The 21382-nt window shown below is 39.2% G+C and overlaps 1 protein-coding gene across 5 annotated transcripts in view; it reads right to left on the bottom strand.

The window, feature by feature from the left end:
• The window catches only part of ENPP2 (ectonucleotide pyrophosphatase/phosphodiesterase 2), a 96998-nt gene that overhangs the window by 14124 nt on the left and 61492 nt on the right, over positions 1–21382 (bottom strand). For 3 of the 5 annotated variants that reach the window (XM_025050163.1, XM_025050162.1, XM_006916592.3), the window contains exons 12-19: positions 19035–19143; positions 16142–16267; positions 12749–12780; positions 11949–12076; positions 9869–9956; positions 9619–9706; positions 8333–8517; positions 5629–5680 (exon numbers count right to left, since the gene is read on the bottom strand). In XM_025050163.1, coding sequence (XP_024905931.1) covers positions 5629–5680; positions 8333–8517; positions 9619–9706; positions 9869–9956; positions 11949–12076; positions 12749–12780; positions 16142–16267; positions 19035–19143 — 808 coding nt within the window. The remainder of the gene's footprint in view (positions 1–5628; positions 5681–8332; positions 8518–9618; positions 9707–9868; positions 9957–11948; positions 12077–12748; positions 12781–16141; positions 16268–19034; positions 19144–21382) is intronic. The other 2 variants (XM_025050164.1, XM_025050165.1) reach the window with 1 other exon arrangement.

Here is a 21382-nt window from a genome sequence, read left to right as displayed (position 1 = left end):
CATCTTAAGATTTACTTTCTCCTGAAAGATTTCCCCAATTTAGCTACCTATCTCTATTCACTCTTCTGCTCTGCATGTATAGACTCAATTCTCTTCAGGAAATGTGCACTTCATAGCTTCCAACTGCAGTTTTTGGCACATAGCTGCAGGACAAATATATCACTGTATGACTAACTTCTTCTCAATCGTTAACTGTGCATTTATGGCATGAAGGAAAAACAATGCAATGGTTTCGACAGTTTCCTAAAACCCAACCAATTTCCCCAACCGACCCAAAGAATCTCCTTGGGTCTCCCTGGAGCATCATAATTTCATCTAACAAAGGGGTGACATCATCTTCACAGTAAGAAACACGAACTTTAAAATCCAGAATCAAAATTTAGATTTTCCTTTTTCAGTTTATCAAAGTATCAAAGAACCACAGATTCTTGGTCACAGCTTAACTCTGCTACTCTTTATGACATCGTGGGCAAGCCACCCATTTGCATTTCTGTTTAGCAAAAGTCTCTACTGGAGCCATGAGGATACCTGCATCTCAGTCTTTGGACACATAAGCTCTTCATCTCAAGACCAGCCCCCCTGGAGACAAGCCTGCATGCCTCTGCTTTAGAAGTATGTCTGTCTTGATTCCTTAATGGGTCTAGAACAGTCCATGTCTTCTCAGGTTAGGTTGCTACTCCATGGAATTCCAGACAAGGCCTTCATCCCACATCCCCGGTCCCTGTTTACAATAGTCTCTGGCGTTTTGGGTACACACCAATGTTCTCCTCCAGATACCACATTTGGCAAAATGCTGTGAGGCGAAACCTTTTTAAGTGGCGTGGACTTGCTCAGCTCTCGCTCTTTTCATCTTCCAAAATTTGGTCGTCCAGACTCGAGTTTGTGTTTCTTTTCCCTCCTCAGCTTCCTGATTCATATTCCCACAGCTTAATTGGCTTACTTAAGTGCCTACATGAAAATCTCCCCTTTTTGTTTTTATAAAATGTTCACTTCCATAATAATATGCTCTTACATTTTACCACAAAATCTCTGCCCAGGGTCTTTCTTTCTCCTGCATCCTATCTCCTACCTTGCCTTGCAAGTACCTACTACAGTGACTGCCGTGTCAACCTCCTCTGGGAGTAGATCTGACGCCTCTTTTAGTATCCTGTCCTTTCTTATCTCAACCCTTAAAACACCATGTTGTAATTCATCAACTGGTTAAATCTCACAATAAAATAACAATAAGCACAGAGATTTTTATCTGTTTTGTTCACGATTGTATCCCTATCTCCAAGCACATAATATCTACTTGGTAAATACTTGTCGAATGCTTGTTCTATTTTTTAAAATGCCATCTTTACGACTCTAAAGAACAAGCCTCCTGATGTGAGCTGCCTACTATAACTCTAAGAGGTAGACTAAGTAGATCAATATCATCCTCACTTTTCTGAGAAGGAACTGGAGGTTCACGATTTGTAAAAGATAATTCAGCTACATGGCAACATCCAAAATCTAGGCTTCCATCCTCCTTGTCCATTATTCTTCTCAGCATTTTCAAAATAGTCTACAGGTGCATGCTGACTGCCAGGTTATTCTAATGGAGGGCACATCTCAATGAAGAACCAGCTAGTCCTGGGTATGAGCTTTGCCTGAGTCATGACTACTGAGGAAAGCAATCTGTATCAAAACATCTAGTACCTCAGAATCAACTTCCAAACCCTATTTTGCACCAAGATTCTCTCCTGACATAGTCTCTTTATTCCAACTCCTAGAATAAGAAGCTTTTTCACAGGAAAGCACAGGGACTTTAGTATCATATAGAACCAGAGTCAAATCTCATCTCAGCTCTTTACAGCTCTGTGATTCTGTAACAGAGATTCTGTGATTTTGTACCTTGACCTCCCCAAAGCCTCACATCTCACTGGGATGTTGCACTGTTTAGAGGCAAACTATGTAAAGCTAGTCTTGACCCAAAGTAGTTGTAGTTGTAGTGGTTTTAGTAAAGGATATATATGTTCTACTTCAGTATCAACAAGGAATATTGGTAGATAAAGGTTTTTAAAATTCAGTGTCTGGTCCATTCAATTCATCTTGAATCCTACTATAAATTATGAATAATTACACTATGTATTGATTTCTTCCTGTCTTCTCCAAAACATACACGGAAACGCTATAACAAAACTAACATCTTTAGCACAACTAACATCTTCGGAAATAACAAAAACAAGAAACATTTCAGAATTCAAAAAAGCTACAGAGGAGATTCCTACTGTAGTCATATTTAAGACTCTGCTTTAAAGTTAACAAGGATTATCAGTGTTTAAGTCACTTTTCTTATTCAAATGTGACAGAGCCAAACATATACAGGTGTTAAAATGATTTTTAATTCCTTTTTTTCACAAAGTTAATATTGTATGTGAACCTGACTACGAAAATATAAAACATTTTTATAGCAACATAAATAAAGACTAAGGTAAAAATAAATAGTGCAATTATTCTTACAGTGAATACCTGGCTATAGTTCCAGAATTGTTTGCAATGAGAGATTAAAATTTTCCATTTTGTTCATTCATTAATCCATTGATTCAATGTCTCAAAGAAATGACTTTTCGTTGCACAGTAAGTTTGCCAAGATGTTAAGTATACGTGATTCAGAAACAAGAACAGTCATGCAATTAAGATCCAGAATTCACTACATATCTAGAAATATTAAGGCTTTAACAAACAGTTTAGATCACTATTTTTGAAGATTATGTATTTTTCTCTTCATTTAAGGAAAAAACTTGATTCTATACGGTTTAAATATTTATAGCAAAATATTGCCTAAGGTTAATTTAATATACCTCTCCGTTGTTACTTCAAACATCCCTTGGGTTGTTTCAATACGGTTATGTACAGCGTTCACAAGTGTGTTTTGCACAGTTGCATGAGTGTTTTTATGGCCTATGACATTAGCTACATATGAATGTTACAAACGGAATGTTCATAGCATACGGTTTATGGGGGGAAAAAAAGCACCTATGTAAGCTACCTACAGGTATGCTTAAAAAAAACTAGAAATACAAATAATACAACTTTACATTTGTATAGCACTTTAGGTCTAGGAAATGGTTTAAAAGCCTCAATATATATTCAAAGCTATCCAGAAACGGGAAGCAATTACTCTAATCATAGCATGCACATGCACTCAACACACACAGTGACTCGAATTCATGAGGTTCTAGTCTCATGGAGCAGACACTGAATATTTCAGGTAGGAGTCTAGATTTATGACCCAGGAAACACCATAAAGATTTGAAAGAACTCTGACCAAGAAAATGTCACTTTGCAGCTAAAGAAATGACTGAGATAGGATCCTTAAGAAGACAAAGACCAAGAGACACGAGAGAGAAAACTGAGATTTATACATCTTCCAGAATCTAAACAAGGAAATGCTTTACGCATAATACGACAATGATATATAATTATTTTTATTTCATGTAATAGTTGCTAAGTCTCTCTTGCATCATTAAAGGCTATCCCAATAGGCCACGAACAGACCAAGGCAATGAATGTGCTACCATGATCCTCCCCTAATATTTTATGCCATCAATGTGAAGTCATATCCAGGGAACTGTCGGTGACACAGCTGACAGAACCAGATGTCTCAGAGAAATCAGCTCCCAGTCCAGGGTAGGCACTCAACAAATGCCCATGAGGGTCCATTGCCATGAACGTGTATAAGCCTTAAGTTTCATTGATGTAAAATCGTCTTGAAGTAAGACACTTATGTCTACCTCTGAGCAATGGATGTCTGTGGTCACACACTATAGGACCTTCCAGCTCTGAAAGGCAGTGATTCACCTAGAAGACGCCTCTTCTTTTCATACTCAGAAGTTTGAGGGTGCTGTTTATGCCAAGTTGTGGAACTGGCTTTGTCACATGAGCACACTGCCACCAGGAAACTAAATGCAGAATCTTTTTCCCCCAGATGGGAATGTTTTAGTACCAGGAAGAGCCAGAGCTTGAATCAGCAAAAACACAGGAGTCGATGTAAAGGTATCATAATTAACTATTTCATTAGCGACTTTTAGAAGAGAAACATCTCAGTTTTATTTCTCTGCCTTGGTGACCATATATTCAAAAAACTCCAATCATGAGACTTTGCATCTCTTGATCCTGGTGACATTCCAATTTTTCTGATTATAATGACATTGTAATACACTAGGGGTTAGATGTCAAACATTTCAAATCACTTCTAGAGTTTATGAAGGATCTGTGTACCTTCCACCAACTAAATCCTATCTTCAAAGCTGTGGTCATCCAATTACATGCCGAAGAGTCTGTGTGTTCTGTGATCAAAGAGAGAAGGGGGGTGGTGGCGATGCAGAAAGGGAAGAAGAAAGAAGATGAAGATCTTTATAAAGAGGGAAAAGAAATAAATAAAATCTTCTACTGGTTTCCTCAATCTTTACTTAATCAGATTGGAAACAGCACATATGATAAACAGAACCATATGTAAGCTAATAACTCAAAGATTGCTCTCGGGAGAATTCGACTATTGCATCTCTACTGCATGACTTCAGGCTGCTGTACTTGAGTCCTATTTACTTTTTAATAAACTTTTAGCTGTTCCCTTGCTGTTACAAGATGCTATCCCATCTACTGTGATGACATGCATAAAAGCTTTTCCCTCCTCTTCTAATTTCTTTTAATTCTCTGGAATTTCAAAACCAGAAAAAAGGGCGTGTGGGGGTAGATTACATTATTGTTCTTAATTATTCACTACCCTTTTGTAAAGGATTATATCCTTCTACCCATTGCCATGTGACTTGCAGGACAGTGTCCTTGTTGAAAAAATATTTCTCTACTCCATTGTTTTTATGGACCCTGCTCTCACCAGTGAACTGTGAGTGGAAGTGACAAATACTTCATGAAAGCAGAAGTGTTGAGACCCATGGCACAGTTCTGCCACGAAAAGGGCATTGTGCAGCTCGGGGTTGCTCCTTCTGCCTGGATTCCAGAATGAGTACATATGGGACAGAGCCATACTTAGCCTACAGTCGGCATACTGAAATGTGATCAAGACAGGCAGCTTTCTTGGTACAAATCACTGAGATTTCTTTATCATCCCAAGATTGGAGAAGTTGACTAATACATGCATGTTATCATTGTACATAGATTACAAGGAGGAGGTAGGGCTCAAGACGATCCTTATGTGGAAAAGGCGTTCTGATTTGGTTCCTTCTCTCTCTCCTCACAACATATACACTGACTTTCCATGCAGGTGAACTACAGTATATGTACGAGTTGCTATTATTTATAATAGCAGGTCCTGTCCTGTCACAGAAGTTCCCATCAGCACCTTAACATATGACCCATCAGATACACAATGGTATGTTTGATTTCCAAAAGGCTTAGAAGCTATTGATTAAAAAAAAAAAAAAAAAACAAATGGGTATAAAATTTTTCTGACTATGACACAGCTGGCATCTGTGTACATAGAATAAAGAATATCCTTTGTCAGATGGATATTAAAGTAACTTTGCAATCCAAATTTGAGTTTTAAAAAATATTGTGCTTACACTTTGAAGTAAATAAGTCTCTTCGATTTTCAAAAACTAGAAAATAAAACTAATTTGATTGCTTTTTCCATCAACCCCTTACCTTCTGTAGATCCTTTTATGTGGAGGCGTTTATTGAGTTCATCCAATTTGTTCTTCGTGTGTGAAAACCAGAAAAAGAAAAAAAAATCAGAAATTTTATTTCTTTCCTGTACCCTTATCTCTACTTAGGAGCCTGCTAAGTTCAAAACAAGATCCTAAATTCCATTAATAGTGTAAGCTGTGTAGAGGAATTTTATCTCAAATTAACATTCTAGGCTCCACTTCCTGGTAGTTCTATGGTCATGGGCACCCTCTTTTTTACTTAAAATTTATTGGGGTGACATTGGTTAATAAAACTAGGTTTCAGGTGTATAATTCAATAAGACTTCATATGTATATTGCACTGTGTGTTCACGAAGTCAGATCTCCTGCCATCAGCATATATTTGACCCCCTTCTTTAATCTCTGTCTCCTTTTCTTAAAACTGTGAATAATATGGTACCAACCTCTGGTGCGGGTAATGATGACTTCTGGGGCACATATATGTAAATTAATCAGAATAGCGCCTCAATATTTCAGATTAATCTTTTATGTACTTTAAAGTGATTCCCAAATTAACTTATGAAGTTGCTTTTTCCAAAGCTGAAAAGTAATGGCTCAGCAACTCTGTACCTTACTATACAACTGAGAGACATATCCAGCATATGCGTATGAAAAGACATTTGCAGTAATGTCTATCGCAGCATTGTTTGGAGGTGCTAACAATTGGAAATTACCAAATGTTCTCAAATAGGGAAATAAATAAAATCACTATGGTGTATTTTTTTCAATTAAATATTAACTAGTAACAGTAAAAATGAACAAGTTAAAACCACGTAGTAAATATGCATAAATCTCAAAAACATGATGATGAGCCAATTAATTGTAGGACACATACAGTTTAATAGCACTTACAGAAAAATTATAATATGCAAAACTATACGATAGGTTATTTTAGGGAACTATACTATAGATTAATTACTGTATCATTTAAGAGGTACACGTGTATGGAGTAAAAGTATAGAGAACTATGTGACAATTATACACACTATATTCAGCATACGAGTTACCTTTGGGGTAGGGAGGAAGTAGGATCGGGGGAGGGAGGGTACACGTGGAGCTGCCACTGAATTCGTAATGTTTTCTTTCTCATGATGTGTATATGTGATTAATCTCTATACCTTTTCAATATATCTGCATTTTTTTTTTTTTTAAAGAAAAGTAAGGTAGTCTTTTGGAGAAACTAAAGACAAAATAAAGACAATCCATAATTCCTCCTATATGGCTTAAGATAACATATCCAAAATATTTTTTATTCTCTAAAAGAAAGGTAATTTAGAAAACAAGATACAACTAATAGAGTGCTCAAAAGTTATATTTGGAATCTACCTGAAGACCACTTCCTGTTGACTTTAGCAGTGCAATTTGAGCTGAGCTCTGAGAATTACCTGCCTTCGAGTAATTATTCTCATTGGTTCTTGTCAGTTGCAAAAGTAGGTAGGAGAAGAAGAGCAAACTGATTCCTCCAGTGGTGAGCTTCCCAAACTGGCTCCTAAGCCCCTGGGAATTCTGGAAGGTAGCAAATGGTAGGGGATGGAGGTGGGGCACTGGGAGAACTGTTTTCCATTTCTCTGAGATCTAATAGAAAGATCACAGATTTACCCATAATAAAACTACAAGTGCAAAAATAACTGATTTCTTTCTTTTATGTTGGCATAAACTCGGTGTGGTAACACTGGGTATTTCTTGCTATCGGAAGCACTGACTGGCAACTATAAAGGTCTCTGACCAATAGAAAATTCAACAAACAAATTATTGCTTAACACTTGTAGTTTGTTTGGTATTCGAAAACTGTCCAAACACGATGTGCTGCGTAGTCTTTATTTGCACCACCACCACCATCACCATCACCTCCATCCATGTTGCACCCTTCCCTACTCAGCCCTGTGCCCTGAGGGGCAGACCTCTCAGGACAGCATCAAAAGAGCAAGCTTGCCCTCCGGCTTCCTGTTTGGCTCTAGCAACGGGAGGCACCAGTAGGGAATTAGAGGAGAAAAAAGAAAACAGGGTTTATTTATTCCCCTGGTTTCCTCACTACAAGGTTGCAGTGTATTAGCTGCATCCATCTACTGAATTCCATAGTTCCTTCCTACATAGCTTTCCCCAGTGCTCTGGTAACTGCTCCCCCTGCCCCTTTATTATTTGAGGCTAGTACAGGCACCCTGCTAGCCCCAGGGCACTTCATCTTCCCTCAGTGATGTTCTACTCTGCTCAGCCTTTGTTAACAGTCCTCTCATTAAACACTTTTGAAACAATCCTTTGAAAGTCTCTTTAAAAACCTCTTCTGCATGGGCCGTTTTTTTTTTCCTATTGGGACCATGACTAACAGACACGTGACCCAGATTGAAAAAAAGAAAAAGATCTTTGGCTGGGAATTCTGACTCCACAATATAGCGTTATGAATTCTGCTTTTTGTCCTTCATTTTCTATACCTGTGTTGTCCAATATGGTAACCACAAGCCATATATGGCTCTTTCGACATAAAGTAATTAAGTTAAACAAAATTAAAAATTTAGTTCCGAGTGCTCAAAAACCACATATGGCCAGTAACTACCATTTTGGACAGAATAGATACGGACCATTTACACAGCACAGAAAGTTCGATTGAACAGCCCTACTCTACACCCAACCACCTCCTCCGTGACAAACATAAAGGTTATTTCTACCTTTGGCTCTACCTTATCATCACAGGTGCAGCCCAGGTCAAAATCAGACTGAAGGTACATAATCCCTGGATAATTGGGTCTGGTGACTTCCTCTGGTATGGTTGGCCTGAAGGTGTTAGTACGCAAGAGATGATTCAAACTTCCATGGGTCCCATTATTAGGAGCTGGCTTCAATCCCAGGAGATCTAATGAGAAGAAAAGAAGCCAGGTGCTTTGTAAACATTTTTTGATGAGATATGGCGAGAGTCAAAAACAATCACCTTCCAAGGGTCTGAAAACTCTGAATGCTGATCAGAACTGGATAAAATCGAATTAGATAAAAACCTTCTTACTGCCTCAATCATTCTAGCCTAACGATGTCTTGCCACAGCTTTCTGAAATAGCATGTTCATTGCTTGATCAGAGACAGAGAGAGAGAGAGAGAGAGAGAGAGAGACAGATTCCCCAAAAGAAAGTAAAGGAATAGGGCTTTACCTAGCAATTGCCCATGTCTGTGAGTTACAACCTAAAGACTATCAGACTCTTGCCTTTCAGCATCTCTAAGAACTTTCTATACCAAATTTCGAAATGAGATTTATAATCAATAAATAACCTCCAATGCACTCCACAGAAGTACAGGGACAAGAGGAGGCTTTGGCCCTGTGCCTTGAAGTGCCCCTGTGAAATGAACAGGCTGATTTCATAGCGAGTGAATGGTTGCCAAGCAGGCACACAGTGACTTGCCTAAGCTGGGAGGCGGGACAGGGGAGAGTTAGCAGCCAAGATGGGAAGAGAACCCAGGAGACCCGACTTTCAGACTCCCCCTTTAACCACCAGACTGGCACTCCCTTATTAAATAGGAAAAGTTGTCCTCATTGAGCAACTAGAAGTGCAAGAAAGAAAAATAATTAGGAGCACATAAACAGCCGGCCAGGATGCAAGCTGGCAAAATTTCAACTGGGCTGCAGTGTGAGAGATGGAGATGGGAGAAAGCTCTGTACGGGACTCTCGCTTCACCAGGTCCCTGACCAGCGGTGTCAAACTGTAATGCTATGTTGGAGCAGCCAAAGGCTGCCAACAGCAACACCATGAAAACTCCTCATTAGTCAACTGTTGGACGAAGACAAAGAAGCCATAGAAGGGAATGATATGCTGTCCTCCAAACCGATGGGCGAGTTACAGCATTAGTTTGCAGGGAGATGAGGTGGTCCTGGAAAAGAGACACCTCATTTCTTTCTCCGACACTGAGGAAGTTCATATGTTAACTCAAGATTGTTTCGTTGGTTTTTATTAAATCAGTGACTTACCACACATAACATTGTAAAGTTCGATGTTTTCAAATGGAGGTACTTTAGTCTTGTACTTAAATGTTGGGCCATAACCTACAAAAACAGTCTTCCAAAAGGTAAGGAAACAAAAACAATTAGACATCGCTACTCTCCAGTAGTGACCCTTCCCCTCCTTATGACTCCCGTGCAGCGTCACTCACGCCGCCATCCCTCATCCCTTCTGAGAATCACTAAAACACACTTCCAATTCCCAGTTCTGTGATCATACCTGCATGCTGTTGACCTTGTTATCAAATCCGTGGTCCCCCTGGAAAAAACACTTTCCTGATGGTTTCTTATAGACATCCAAAGGTTTCCTACATCACAACAATTGCATAATCAGTCAGGATTTCTCATGAAATCACTCTGATAAATAGCCAATTTCGGTGCACAAAGAATCTCTAAGAAGTGGGTTTTGCGAGCATATTTATCTCTATTTTAATTGCATCATTCCTGTGGTGATGAAAAGGGGATGCTGTTCATTTCCAAGTGCCTTTGCTTTGACAATGAGCCCAGGACTAATGAGGACTTCTGAACAGAAGTCATGGTGCTCTCCTTGTATATAGTACTCGCACTGAGCAAAGTGCTCATCACAGGTAATGTTCTGTCTGTCTATATGCTTCAGCTCCACAGTCATTAAATTCTCCACTCTAAGACCGTTTGTCAGTTTACTTCTATATACCCCGCACTAGGCTCAATGCCAAACACACGGTAGGCATTTTTTAAATATGTCAAGTTTCATCAATGAGCGGAGATCTGTAGTCTATAGAAATGTTCGCATACAAACTTACCTTTGATATAATGCAACCAGAGACTATAACCTAGTGGAAAACCTAACATTAATAGCAACGAATCTAACAAAAGCCCAGGCTCACCTAGGTACTATCTCAAAACAAACAAAAAATGAAAACATTTCTCTCTATACATCAAAACCCTCTGATCTCCCTTGTGACAAGAAGACACCTTTTGCTTAAGTGTCATGGAGCACTTTTGCAAAAAAAACTTTCATGTTTATTAATACAAATATTCCCCTCATATCTATAGGGTACATTGCACTGAAGTAAAGTGCTTGGGGAGAAATAAAGAAATTAAACATTTGGGTCCCCATCCTTAGGAAAAGTACTTTCGGCTTGGGATAATAGGATACGCACATGTAATAACCCAACGATGCAAGAGTTTAAAAGATTTACTGCTAATTAAAGTGTCTGGTTCTGTCTATGATAATTTGCTCGACTGTCATCATCTTTCATTTAACTTCTACTCGCCAACCAGGTTTACTTCATATAAACCCACCAACTGCGCCAAATCTGTTCAAAGTCACCCTGTGTATAAATGTTCCTGCAGAGGACATACTCAGCCAAGCCATTTGGTCATATATTTGTAACTTTTCCGTGAAGACTCCCCACGTCGGCTTTGAACGATTTCAATAATTTCTGGTCTTCATACATCTCTCTTCATAATCCTACATATTTAACTCTACGTATCCCACCCCCGACGATTATAGTAGGATATTTAGGTATTTGTCATGTGTCTCTCGGGGTGTTCCATGTTGATATAAGTTTCTGGAGAATGAGCAATTTTTCATTATCTTCTCTCCCTGGTAAACTCATTAAAGTACCTAGCTAGAGTTCACATTGTAGTTATTCAGTTATTACTATAGACTGATTCGTAGCACTTTTCTTAAGGAGAAAGTCGAAACTAGCAAGTGGGAAAGGGCTGCTGCCAGGTTTGTGTGAAAATGGATAAACTTCTAATGATTAACCCTTTGGAGGTGGTGAGAGCTTCCGGGAGACATTCTACAAAGGACTCTAGAGCAAGGAATAGTCTCTTCAATATTGGATTCCTTTGTAGTTCAAAAAAAGGTAAACATCTGAAATATTTAAGGCCAAATAAAACATGCCCACAGGAACAGAGGTTTTAAGATTACCAACATTTTCTGAACTCCTCTATCAACATCCCTACAAGCTAAGGCTTGTCAGCTGAAACCAAATCAGTTCGGAGTCTTAGTCATACTTCGGACTTACTCAAGTAATAAAAATAGAGGCTAGAATGTGAATTAAAGAACTGAAAAAGAGAGAGAGACACACACACGGAGATGCACTGAGAGACCACAGGGAGACACTGAGACCCGGAAAATTAAAGATGCATTGTCTCAGCGCTAACTGTTTTCTTAGCATACAAAATCTTTGGAAACAGTGAGATGTCCAACTGAGATTTCTCTTTATGATGGCTGAGCACCTTAGAGCACTCGAATGGCCAAAGGGATGCTTACGAAGATGAGAACCAGGGACAACCAATTCCCAAGTTACCTTGCGACATGCCATCTGCGGTCCACCAATAAATGGATGTCCTCGATTCTTCTGTTGTTGGCATAGTGCAAACGTTTGGGAAGGTGTTGTTTCATGTAGGGTTTAAAGTGCTGATCTGGTTTTTTACACTGAAATATAAATGGAAGTTGGACTTTAGATGGAATGTCTTCTATAAGAAGGCTTAGATAGCCTCTCTCTAGAAAGTTGAAGGAGATTTTAAGCCAAACAAAAGTTTGGTTCGTGAATAAATGAAATTTGTTACACCCTATCAAATAATATAAACTGAAAACAAGTAGGTTAAAGAGGATTAGATAACTTTGGAAATGGAAGGTGATCAGAGGGGAGGAGGAATTTTTTAAGATACATTCCTGACTCACAAGACCATCACTAAGAGCAATTCAAGCTCCAAGACCTCTCCCCAACAGCTTCAAGTCACAGGATTGGGAGGTAGCATGGGAGGGGCGTAGAACGCATGCCCAGGCCTCTGTGATTACACCCTTGTGAGGCTCTGAGGCCTCTATCCTGGGTGGTGGGCCGATCTGGTTCAGAAAGAGTAAGGATTTGTTTACTCTCAGTACTAATGGAAAGATCAAATATTGTCAGCTTGTATCATTTCCAAGACCATTAGGGAGCCTGCAGCTGTCCACAGGCCAGAAGTTTTGAAAGCTCCCAGGGGAACAAATATACAGGACAGCAGGGCAACGAGGAGAATGTTTCCCCCGCCCCACAGGAGAGGTGAACACAGAGATGAGTGTGTGAGGCTGCTCCCAAGCAGAAGCCTGGTGACTGGCAGGACTTACCGTGAGATTAGCAATAATGGCTTTAGGGTCATCTGTTCAGAGAGAGAAGGAGAAAATTTTCAGAAGAGATGACAGTAATCACGAAGATAAATCCTTTTTGCTGTAAGACTCAATCCTTTATTTCTTTCCCCTCCCAGAAGGGCTATCAATTTAGTGTTTTGTTTTAAATAAATGTAAATCGTGTGTGGGCATTTAATATTTCAGTACGTGAAAAGCAGTTAAACGAGTGGAACAATTCCTACAGTAAATTTCCCTGCTGGATCCGGGGCTTCTCTACCAAACGGAAATCCTTTCAGAGCACCAGGATATGGTGAAGTCAATTACTTCTTTAAATTCCCCCAAATGGTTCAAAATGGTCTCTCTGGAGCCTGGATTCACTTTTTTTTTTTTCTCTTTTTTCTTTACAATTTAACATCAGGAACTAAACTGGGCATTTGTGTCTGTTCATGTAACTTCCTATTTATCTGCAGATCTTTTAAACAAGTTATCATCCACTTTAAGATGAATCTCTAATCCACTGAGTTATGTTTTCTAAAAGGAGTTTTGTTTCCTCGGTAATATCATGGGTCTAATTACATAGGTAGCTGCCCCAGACACACATGTGTGTGCACCTCCTTTATTTTCACTACCAGCAAACAAAGGATATTTTAGTTAATACCCTGGACTATCTAAAAGCAAAACTATGTAAATGATGGTTGTGTATAAACTGTGGACAGGATTGTATTATCTGAAGGTCCCCTTTTGGGGAGCGTGGGGAGAAAGAGGAGATTGTAGGTTGGTTGAATTTTGTTTTGTTTTCAAAAAATTTGCTTCAGTATGTTATTATAGAATCAGCAGAGAAGGAAAGCAGAGTTCAGAAGAGATACCAACTGTCATGATGCAGTCACTTCTCTGTCCTTTCTCACCGTATGCCCTGGGCCTGTGCACAGGAGGCACACGATACACATTTGTTAATAAATATAAAAATGCACGAATAAGGTTGCCTTGCAGTGTAAGTACACACGATTCGTAGACAATTTTCAGAAGTTTCGTTCTAAAGCTATAAAATCCAATGCTAAACAGTGGAATCTATTCTACTTAAATTAGGGTTAAATTTCAGTGGCGTATTTTCATGGAAAGCAAATAAGTACCGTCACGCGCTACATAACGTGTTCCAGTCAACGACAAACCGCATATACGATAGTGGTGTGCCCCATAGCCTAGGTGTGTACCAGACTGTACCACCTAGGTGTGTGTAAGTACACTCTGTGATGGTTGCACAACAGCGAAATCACCTAATGACACACTTCTCAGAACCCAGCCCTATACAGCACGTGACTGTAATAATGGTAGCAATAATGGTTAACTCAAATTGTGCCCATACCATGTGTAGTCTGTCTATAAGTAAGACATCTTTCTCCCTGGTCATTCACAACAACTCTGGGGCAGGGGCTAGAGTTCTCACTAAGTCAATGGGCATTTGGAAGGTGAGGGTGCTGACACTGGGACCCCAGCATTCTGACTGAGCAAGCCATGCTTTGTTCCTCTACACTCTGTGGCCTCATAAACCACAGTCCTCAAAAGAACCGGAGTAACTTCATGTTCGTTAATAATGAAAAATAAAATAAAAAGCATAGGGCGATCTCATGTTCTGATAAATCCCAGAGAACTACTGGGAAGTAACAAACGCCCAAGTCTACGTTTGGGACATTGATCCGTCAGTCTGAAGCACTTGGTCCTCTCAGGCTGAGGGCGCCCACGTCGTGTGAGGGGAAGAGGCCCCCAGCACAGGATGGTGGTTAAGAAACAGAGAATCTGGGTTTAAATCTCAGCTCTGCCACCTGCCAGCTGTTATACTCTGAGCCAGTTCCTTCACCTCTCTCTCAGCCTTGATTTCCACTGTCTGTAAAAGGGATAATGATACTTATCATACAGGGCTCTCGGGAGGATTAAATAAGGTGGTGTATATGTCATAGCTAACATTTAAACAGCTTTGACTATGTGCTAAACACTGATCTAAGCGATATGTAATCTCTCATTTACTCCTCCCAACAACCCTTATTTTATAGATGAGGACACTAAGGCTTGGAGTGTTTGAGTAGCTCCCCGAAGTCCCAGTGAGCACCTGGCAGAGCTGGGGTCTGAGCCCAGACATCTTGTCACTGTTGCCCGGGCCCTTAATCACCTGCCCTAATGTCTCTCACAAAACGAAATCACATAAATAAAGTGTTTTGCAAAATACAAAACATTTCATTATTTGGTAGTTATTATTCCCTTGGCTCCAAGAAAGTTTTTTTTTCCCCTAAAACAAACTCCCCATTACAGTTACTGATATCTGAAAATACCTTTCAAAATAGACAAAAGCTTTCTTGCATAAGCCCTAAAATGCAAACACTAAATCAAGAGGGACCGTAAGTGACTCACATTCTGTCTCTGGCGAGGGCCTGCCTATCTCAAGTGAGCAGAGAAGGGAGGGCATACAGGACAGAAAGGACTGAAAAGGAGAAGGCAGAAACACTGGTGTTTTGTTTATTTTATAACTGTTGCCTGGAGCTGACCTTGGAACAGTTCCCATTTGTGTTGACTCAGAAACGTAGTTTGGGAAAAAAAACTTAACTTTCCAAAGCTTTACGCTTAGTGCCAATGGTTTCTTATTCCCAAGGCTAAAAACCCGAAAGCGTTTTTTCCCCTAAAATGCAGCATGCCTCCAATAAAACCATGGACTTCTCAAAAGTTAGGTGGGCAGCAGCACCTAAAACATTTTAGTCCTTAAATTAATGTTCTTGTCAGTGGCATCTCATAACTTGAATGTGTCAAACATAGGTGATAAGATTATTTCTGCTGATTTTATTTCTAATCTTTCAAAATAGCTGCTACTTCCCAAGGGCTTAAGAGTCTCTCCTCCTGGGTTCTGTCCATCACTTTTACAAAAGTGAACGGTCCCCTTCAACCGGAGTCCTAGCAACTTTCAGGGTCCAAATGTGGTTCTGTTGGCCCTGTCATGGACTCCAGAGCTTCAACTAAAGAGCAAGTCTTGAATCTCTTGTTGAAAAGCTCTTCTCTTGTAAACAGAAGTTTATGGTTATCCACATGCCTCAAAATTAAGTGTATTTTCTACATGATAAAAACAAAAGCAAATATTTATATAATGCTATCATGTGCCAGGAACCACTCTAAGTGATACGCATAGTTTCATTTTCACGACAGTCCTGTGCAGGAGTTGTTATTATCATTCCCATTTTTCAGATGCAAAACTGGAGCTTAGAGTTTAAATGACTTACTCAAGGTCGCTTAGCTAAGAGGTTGCAGAGCTAGGATTTTTACCCAAGTATTCAGAGAAGCTTCAGAGAAAAAGCCATACCTATTCCATTATATTAGCACTCTACCAACTTAGTATTTTAAGAATTGACTTACATTTAGCATTATTGCTAAATTTGGATCGAATTCTTCCTAGCGTTCCAGGCACTAACGTAATGTCATCCACATTAGTCAGGTAATTGCTCAAGAACTCAGTTCTATCACATGTGACATCTTCCATTCCTGTGGGAAGGGGAAAAAAAGGATTTTCAGGCAATCTTAAAATTAAAATCTTAACACAGACACTGAAGATAATATCCAGGCATCTCTTTAATTACTTTTTAACAGCTTCATGCAAAGATCTCTCTCTTTTGAGGGTTCTTAAATTGACTTTAAATTTTTAAATGCTTTTTTTATATAATCTTTTCACTAGACTTTGATTTAGTCATATTATCTTGCGGCACTAGAAGGTTGAAAATACATCATCTCAATTATCATTTTATGCCATTTAGCAAGAACAGCAAGACAAAGGAAGTAACCGTAATTTTTAAAATAATCTATTTACACAGTCATTATGAAAAAGATCTATTCTTTAAAAAAAAAAAAAAAATCCTAGATTGCTTCAAACTCTTCCCAGCTGGGGGTGGTGTAAATAACTGGAATAGACAGTTCCGTGTCTCTTTTACAAAATGTGATTTTCCAGTTTTCTCTCTAATATATCTCCTGACTTGAGTATATAATCACTAGTCCTCACTCTGTCTCCACTGGTGGCCTTGGATGTTACTGACAAAACAATACTGGCAACAAGAGATGAGGAAGAAAAATGTTAGCCCCGATGACCACCCAAACTGGAAAACAAAATAACACTGAATATAGTTGTAAACAATGTAATCAGTCAAAACTGAAAGCTAGCAGCTAGAACACGAAAAGGGTCTAGGTAGGGAACTTTTTAAACCAACAAATACCCCTCTCCCACCCAAGATTTGTTTCCTGTCTGCCAAGGAAATGTTCTTGATCAATGTTTAAAATAAATAAATAAAAACAAACTCAAGTCTTAGAATCATAGACTATGGAGGCTGGTAGAGACCTTGATTGTTCTTTCAGAATTTATGAGATGACACGGAACTATGAAGTTTTAATATATTGATTTGCACAATCTGACGTGAATATTCTCCAAGAGGGGGAAAATAAATGATTCTGTAAAGGACATCCTAAGATTCAGTAAAACTCAAATTATCACCTTCTGGAATCCCAGATTCATATACCTCAAACACCACCCGCCCCCCACCTCCCGTCTTTTGTTTTTTTAAATACAAGCTGAAATGAAGAGAGAAAAAAACATATCCAAACATAGCACAAACATTATATATCCTGCCTTTTAACATTTAAACTCTCAGGGAAAAAAAATAAAAACAATAAACAGCTACTGTGTTCTAGCAAAATGTTTACCCAGAAAGAGGAAGCCTCCAAATACATATTAATGGAAGACCAGAAGGATCTTCCATTTCTTACATTTCTAGAAAGTCACTTATGCCAATGATGAACCATCTCTCTTGCTCTTAAAGACCTTACGTGAAGTGCTTCTGAAGCATCCTCCCCCTTCATCCTCTGAACTAACTCTGTATAGGTGTTGTGAGTGTTCTCATTCTACAGATGGCTCTTCAAGGGTGCAATGCAATTTGAATTCTATTGTAACTCATTCTACTCCAAAGCCCAGGCTGTGAACTAGACTAGACTAACTTTTACATAAGAGACACTGTGGCTTCCCAAAACCAAAGCAGCCTACTCATCCCAGAAGCCTACACACTGGCAAGACAACATATTCGTCTATGCAAGACCTTTATAGTGCTCCAACATGTGATTCATTGGGACCCATCTACTTAGACTTCTGGCTCTAACCTGTGATCAGATGCTCTTGATACCTCTGGGCAACTTCAGTTGAATCACCTGCTCCAAATTTCTGTCCTATCTGCAGCTCTCCACCAAGTCAGACTCATGGAGCATGACTTTGCAGAGGGTCACATTTAGTCCCTGTGAAAGAGCAAGGTAGTCCCACAGCAATTTTCTAAAAACTTTTTCAGAGATGTTCTGGAACATTCTGGAAAGAAAACTTCAAGCCCAGAGCAAAGCTTTCACTGGGGAGATCTGCCTATTGTTCTTAACAAAACTACTAAAGAAAGAGTCAACCAATTTTCCTCTTCCAAACCCTGTCCTAGAGGGGAGCAAGCCCATATTCCAGAGTTGCTATTTCAATTTGATATTTCTGAAATGCAGGAGGCACTCTCTAGAACTCAGTCTGAGCACTAGTGAAATAAGAATGCTCTCTGAAGGCCCCCCATCCAGCACTGTAATCATATAATGTTTATGATGCTCTTGATCACCTCAAAAAAGGGTCATGAATTTTTTTCTACTTAACACAGTGATTTAGTAAAACTTTTTCCTAAACTGCTTCTTCTTCCAATAGTCTTTTCCACTGAAGCAGGGTCCTCTGGTTTTCATCTTGAATCCTCTCAGTGAATGCAGGGAAATAATTTTACTTGTATGCCAGAGACAAGAATCCTATGTCTCTGTCTCTTTATCACATATAATATTTATTTTTAGCCACATAAACTCTGTGGGCTCCTTTTGGGAATGCAGCTATCAGGGATTGGGTAATATTATCTGATATGTCACATTCACAGAGGAAGCTATTAATATCACAAATGAATAGTCTGCAAAACTTTAATAAGGGACAGATCTTTGTAGAAAGGCTTTTTCTGTAAAAAAAAAAAAAAAAAATAGGAAGATACAGGAAGTCCTTGGTTTTGATCAAAATGAACTCAGCGTCACCTCAGATCCTCTCATAGTTTTGAGTTATGGCTCGATTGCTTTCTCTATCCCAAAGAAAGGGAAAAGGAGGTAAAGAAAGAACGCGACCTGGGATTCTGAGCGGCAGGGTTCCTTATCTCAACACCCTCAGAAACATTATCCATGAATCTCTCCTATTAGCAAAGAAGAAACAAAGCTTTACCATGGTCTCCGACAAAGATGACATTTACACAGCGATGCAGCTTCAGTTGCTTCAGTCCATCCATTAATTGCCCCACTGTTTTGTCAATTTCCCTCAGAGGATTTGTCATCTGGAAAAAGGAGCAAATCAGTCCCTGCAGATTTTTTTTTTTTTCCTTTTGGTTTCTCATAGATCTTCTACTCCTAGAACATTCTGGAAAGAAAACTTCAGGCCCAGAGGCAGAGCTTTGTCTAGGGAGATATCCCTGCCCTTCTCAATGGGAATATGGTCTAAGCACTTTAATCTGTATTCTTTTAGGAGCATAAAACCTCTCCTTGTCCAATCCCTTCTGTGATACTTTGATTATTAAAATATCAGAAATATTAAGGGCAATTCTTTTTTTTTTAGAGATGGAACGGTTTTTCTAAAATGTAACAATGTTCTTCAAATCTAAGAATTCTGAGAGTGAGCAGAAAGTCAGATGGATCATTTAAGTCTCTCGTTCCCTAGGTGAAGTCAAATTAGACTTTGAACCATGGCAAGAAGATGGAGGCTGAGTGAATCCAAAGCAGTTCTGAGGTTAAACAGTAACCTTCACCAGATGCTAAGTCAGCACATCAACAACACAGTGCAGTTCACCTAATGTTCACAATAACTGTCAATTTCTGAGAACAGAGTCTTAACAGAAGAACTTCTTCTGAAAAACAAGTTGCTGCTTCTCAGTTTAATCCCTTTCAAGCAGATATTGAGTAAATAAAAATCTACAAGAGTCCTAACAAACAGACGTGAACCACTGAGCTTGTTCTAGAAGATTCCTTATTTAGCCTAATAAAAAGTGAAAACTCGGTTCTCTGAAGAACATTTCCAGAGCCTCAAAACATAATTCACCTCTCATTTTCTTGCTTTGAATAGAAATTTCTAACAGCTCCCACATACTCTCTCCCTCTCTCACCCTCATCTCTGTGCACCGAAAAGATTGTCAGGAAACATCTCAACACACAAAGACTCAACAGTACTTTAGATGAATTTTGCAATTTAGCTACAATACACTCATACACCCAACATGACTGAGATAAGAATAAAAGAGATCTTCCTATCAATTTTCATTCAGACACATAATATGATCTTCTATTATCTTCTCAGATGACTCAAGACCTTTCCTCACATCATGTCTTCAGTAAAGTGGGTTGTAAACTTGTTTTTCTTTGGGACAGGAATCAGTATTTCAAATTCTATCCCAAGGAGAAAGCCACAAGTGAAAGTTTCAGAATGATACATGCAGCATAACCTGAAGGGACTAACAGATGGGGGACCGAGTGGTACTTGCTTCTGAGAAAACCGTGCTCTCCTCTAAGACCTTCACCTACACACAGAAAAACCAAATACACAACATATATTAAATCATTGACAATGACTTATTCTCCTTTACTAAACAAGACAACGTGGGTAAAATCCTGAACCTGCCTTTTCATGATTACTTCAGACAATCCTAAATAAGATCATGCTTGAAGGTCTCAGAAGGTTTTGAGAAAATTAGCAACGTATAGTCTGTTCTGAATATAATGAAAAGACTAGACAGTACTCATTATCTCTACATGCAAACACACACAACTCTATCTATCCATTGTTTCCTCTTGTTCTCTGTCTCAGCTATTCCCCGTCTATAACTTAAGACCTTTCCTGAGTTCTGAAGGTAGAGACCACGAATCTAAGAGAATTTTCTATTGAGCGCTAACCTACATTATCTTTGAGGATTGTCCCCAGCTCCCTAGCTGGGTTGTTCTCAAGAACCAAGGCTACAAACCAGTGTAACAAATTCTGCAAACAGTGTAAGCAAAGCTGATAACCTTCTCAACATTCACTCAAGTCTAAATAAATACTAGTTTTAGGGCAACTAACTCTAAAGAAAGTAAAAGGCTCTTTTTTCCTGTCTTGCTGAAAGTTCAGGAGGTCTTCACATCAGTGTTAACCTCTGAAGTATCAGATTCTTCTGGACTTAAAGCCAAAGACAATGCACCAGAGTTTTTCTGAAACTTAATTCAGCTGATTTTCAAACCAAGGCACCGAAGGAAACCAACTCAGACCTGCCCGCCACAAAGCTTTGGAACAATAGATAAACTTACTTTGTCCTGACGAGTTTCCACGGCATAATGATCCATCCTATGTAATTTTCTTCTTCTTTTCTTTGGAGGAGCAACTGGTCTTTCCTGTCTCCTCTTAGGGATAACCTTCCTCTTAGGTCTCTTAGCCGGAGTAAGAGGTGAGCCATAACTACTCTCCTGTACTGGCGGATAGAGATGTCTGGACTCAGAGGTCGTCTGTCCCTCTGGGTCAGATAATAAAGCTCACACTTTGCCAACTGGGTTCAG

The sequence above is a fragment of the Pteropus alecto genome, unplaced genomic scaffold (assembly GCF_000325575.1).
Source record: "Pteropus alecto unplaced genomic scaffold, ASM32557v1 scaffold164, whole genome shotgun sequence".
Taxonomy (NCBI): domain Eukaryota; kingdom Metazoa; phylum Chordata; class Mammalia; order Chiroptera; family Pteropodidae; genus Pteropus; species Pteropus alecto.
Note: the sequence above shows the minus strand (reverse complement) of the source record. Positions and strands in the feature narration are given on the sequence as shown.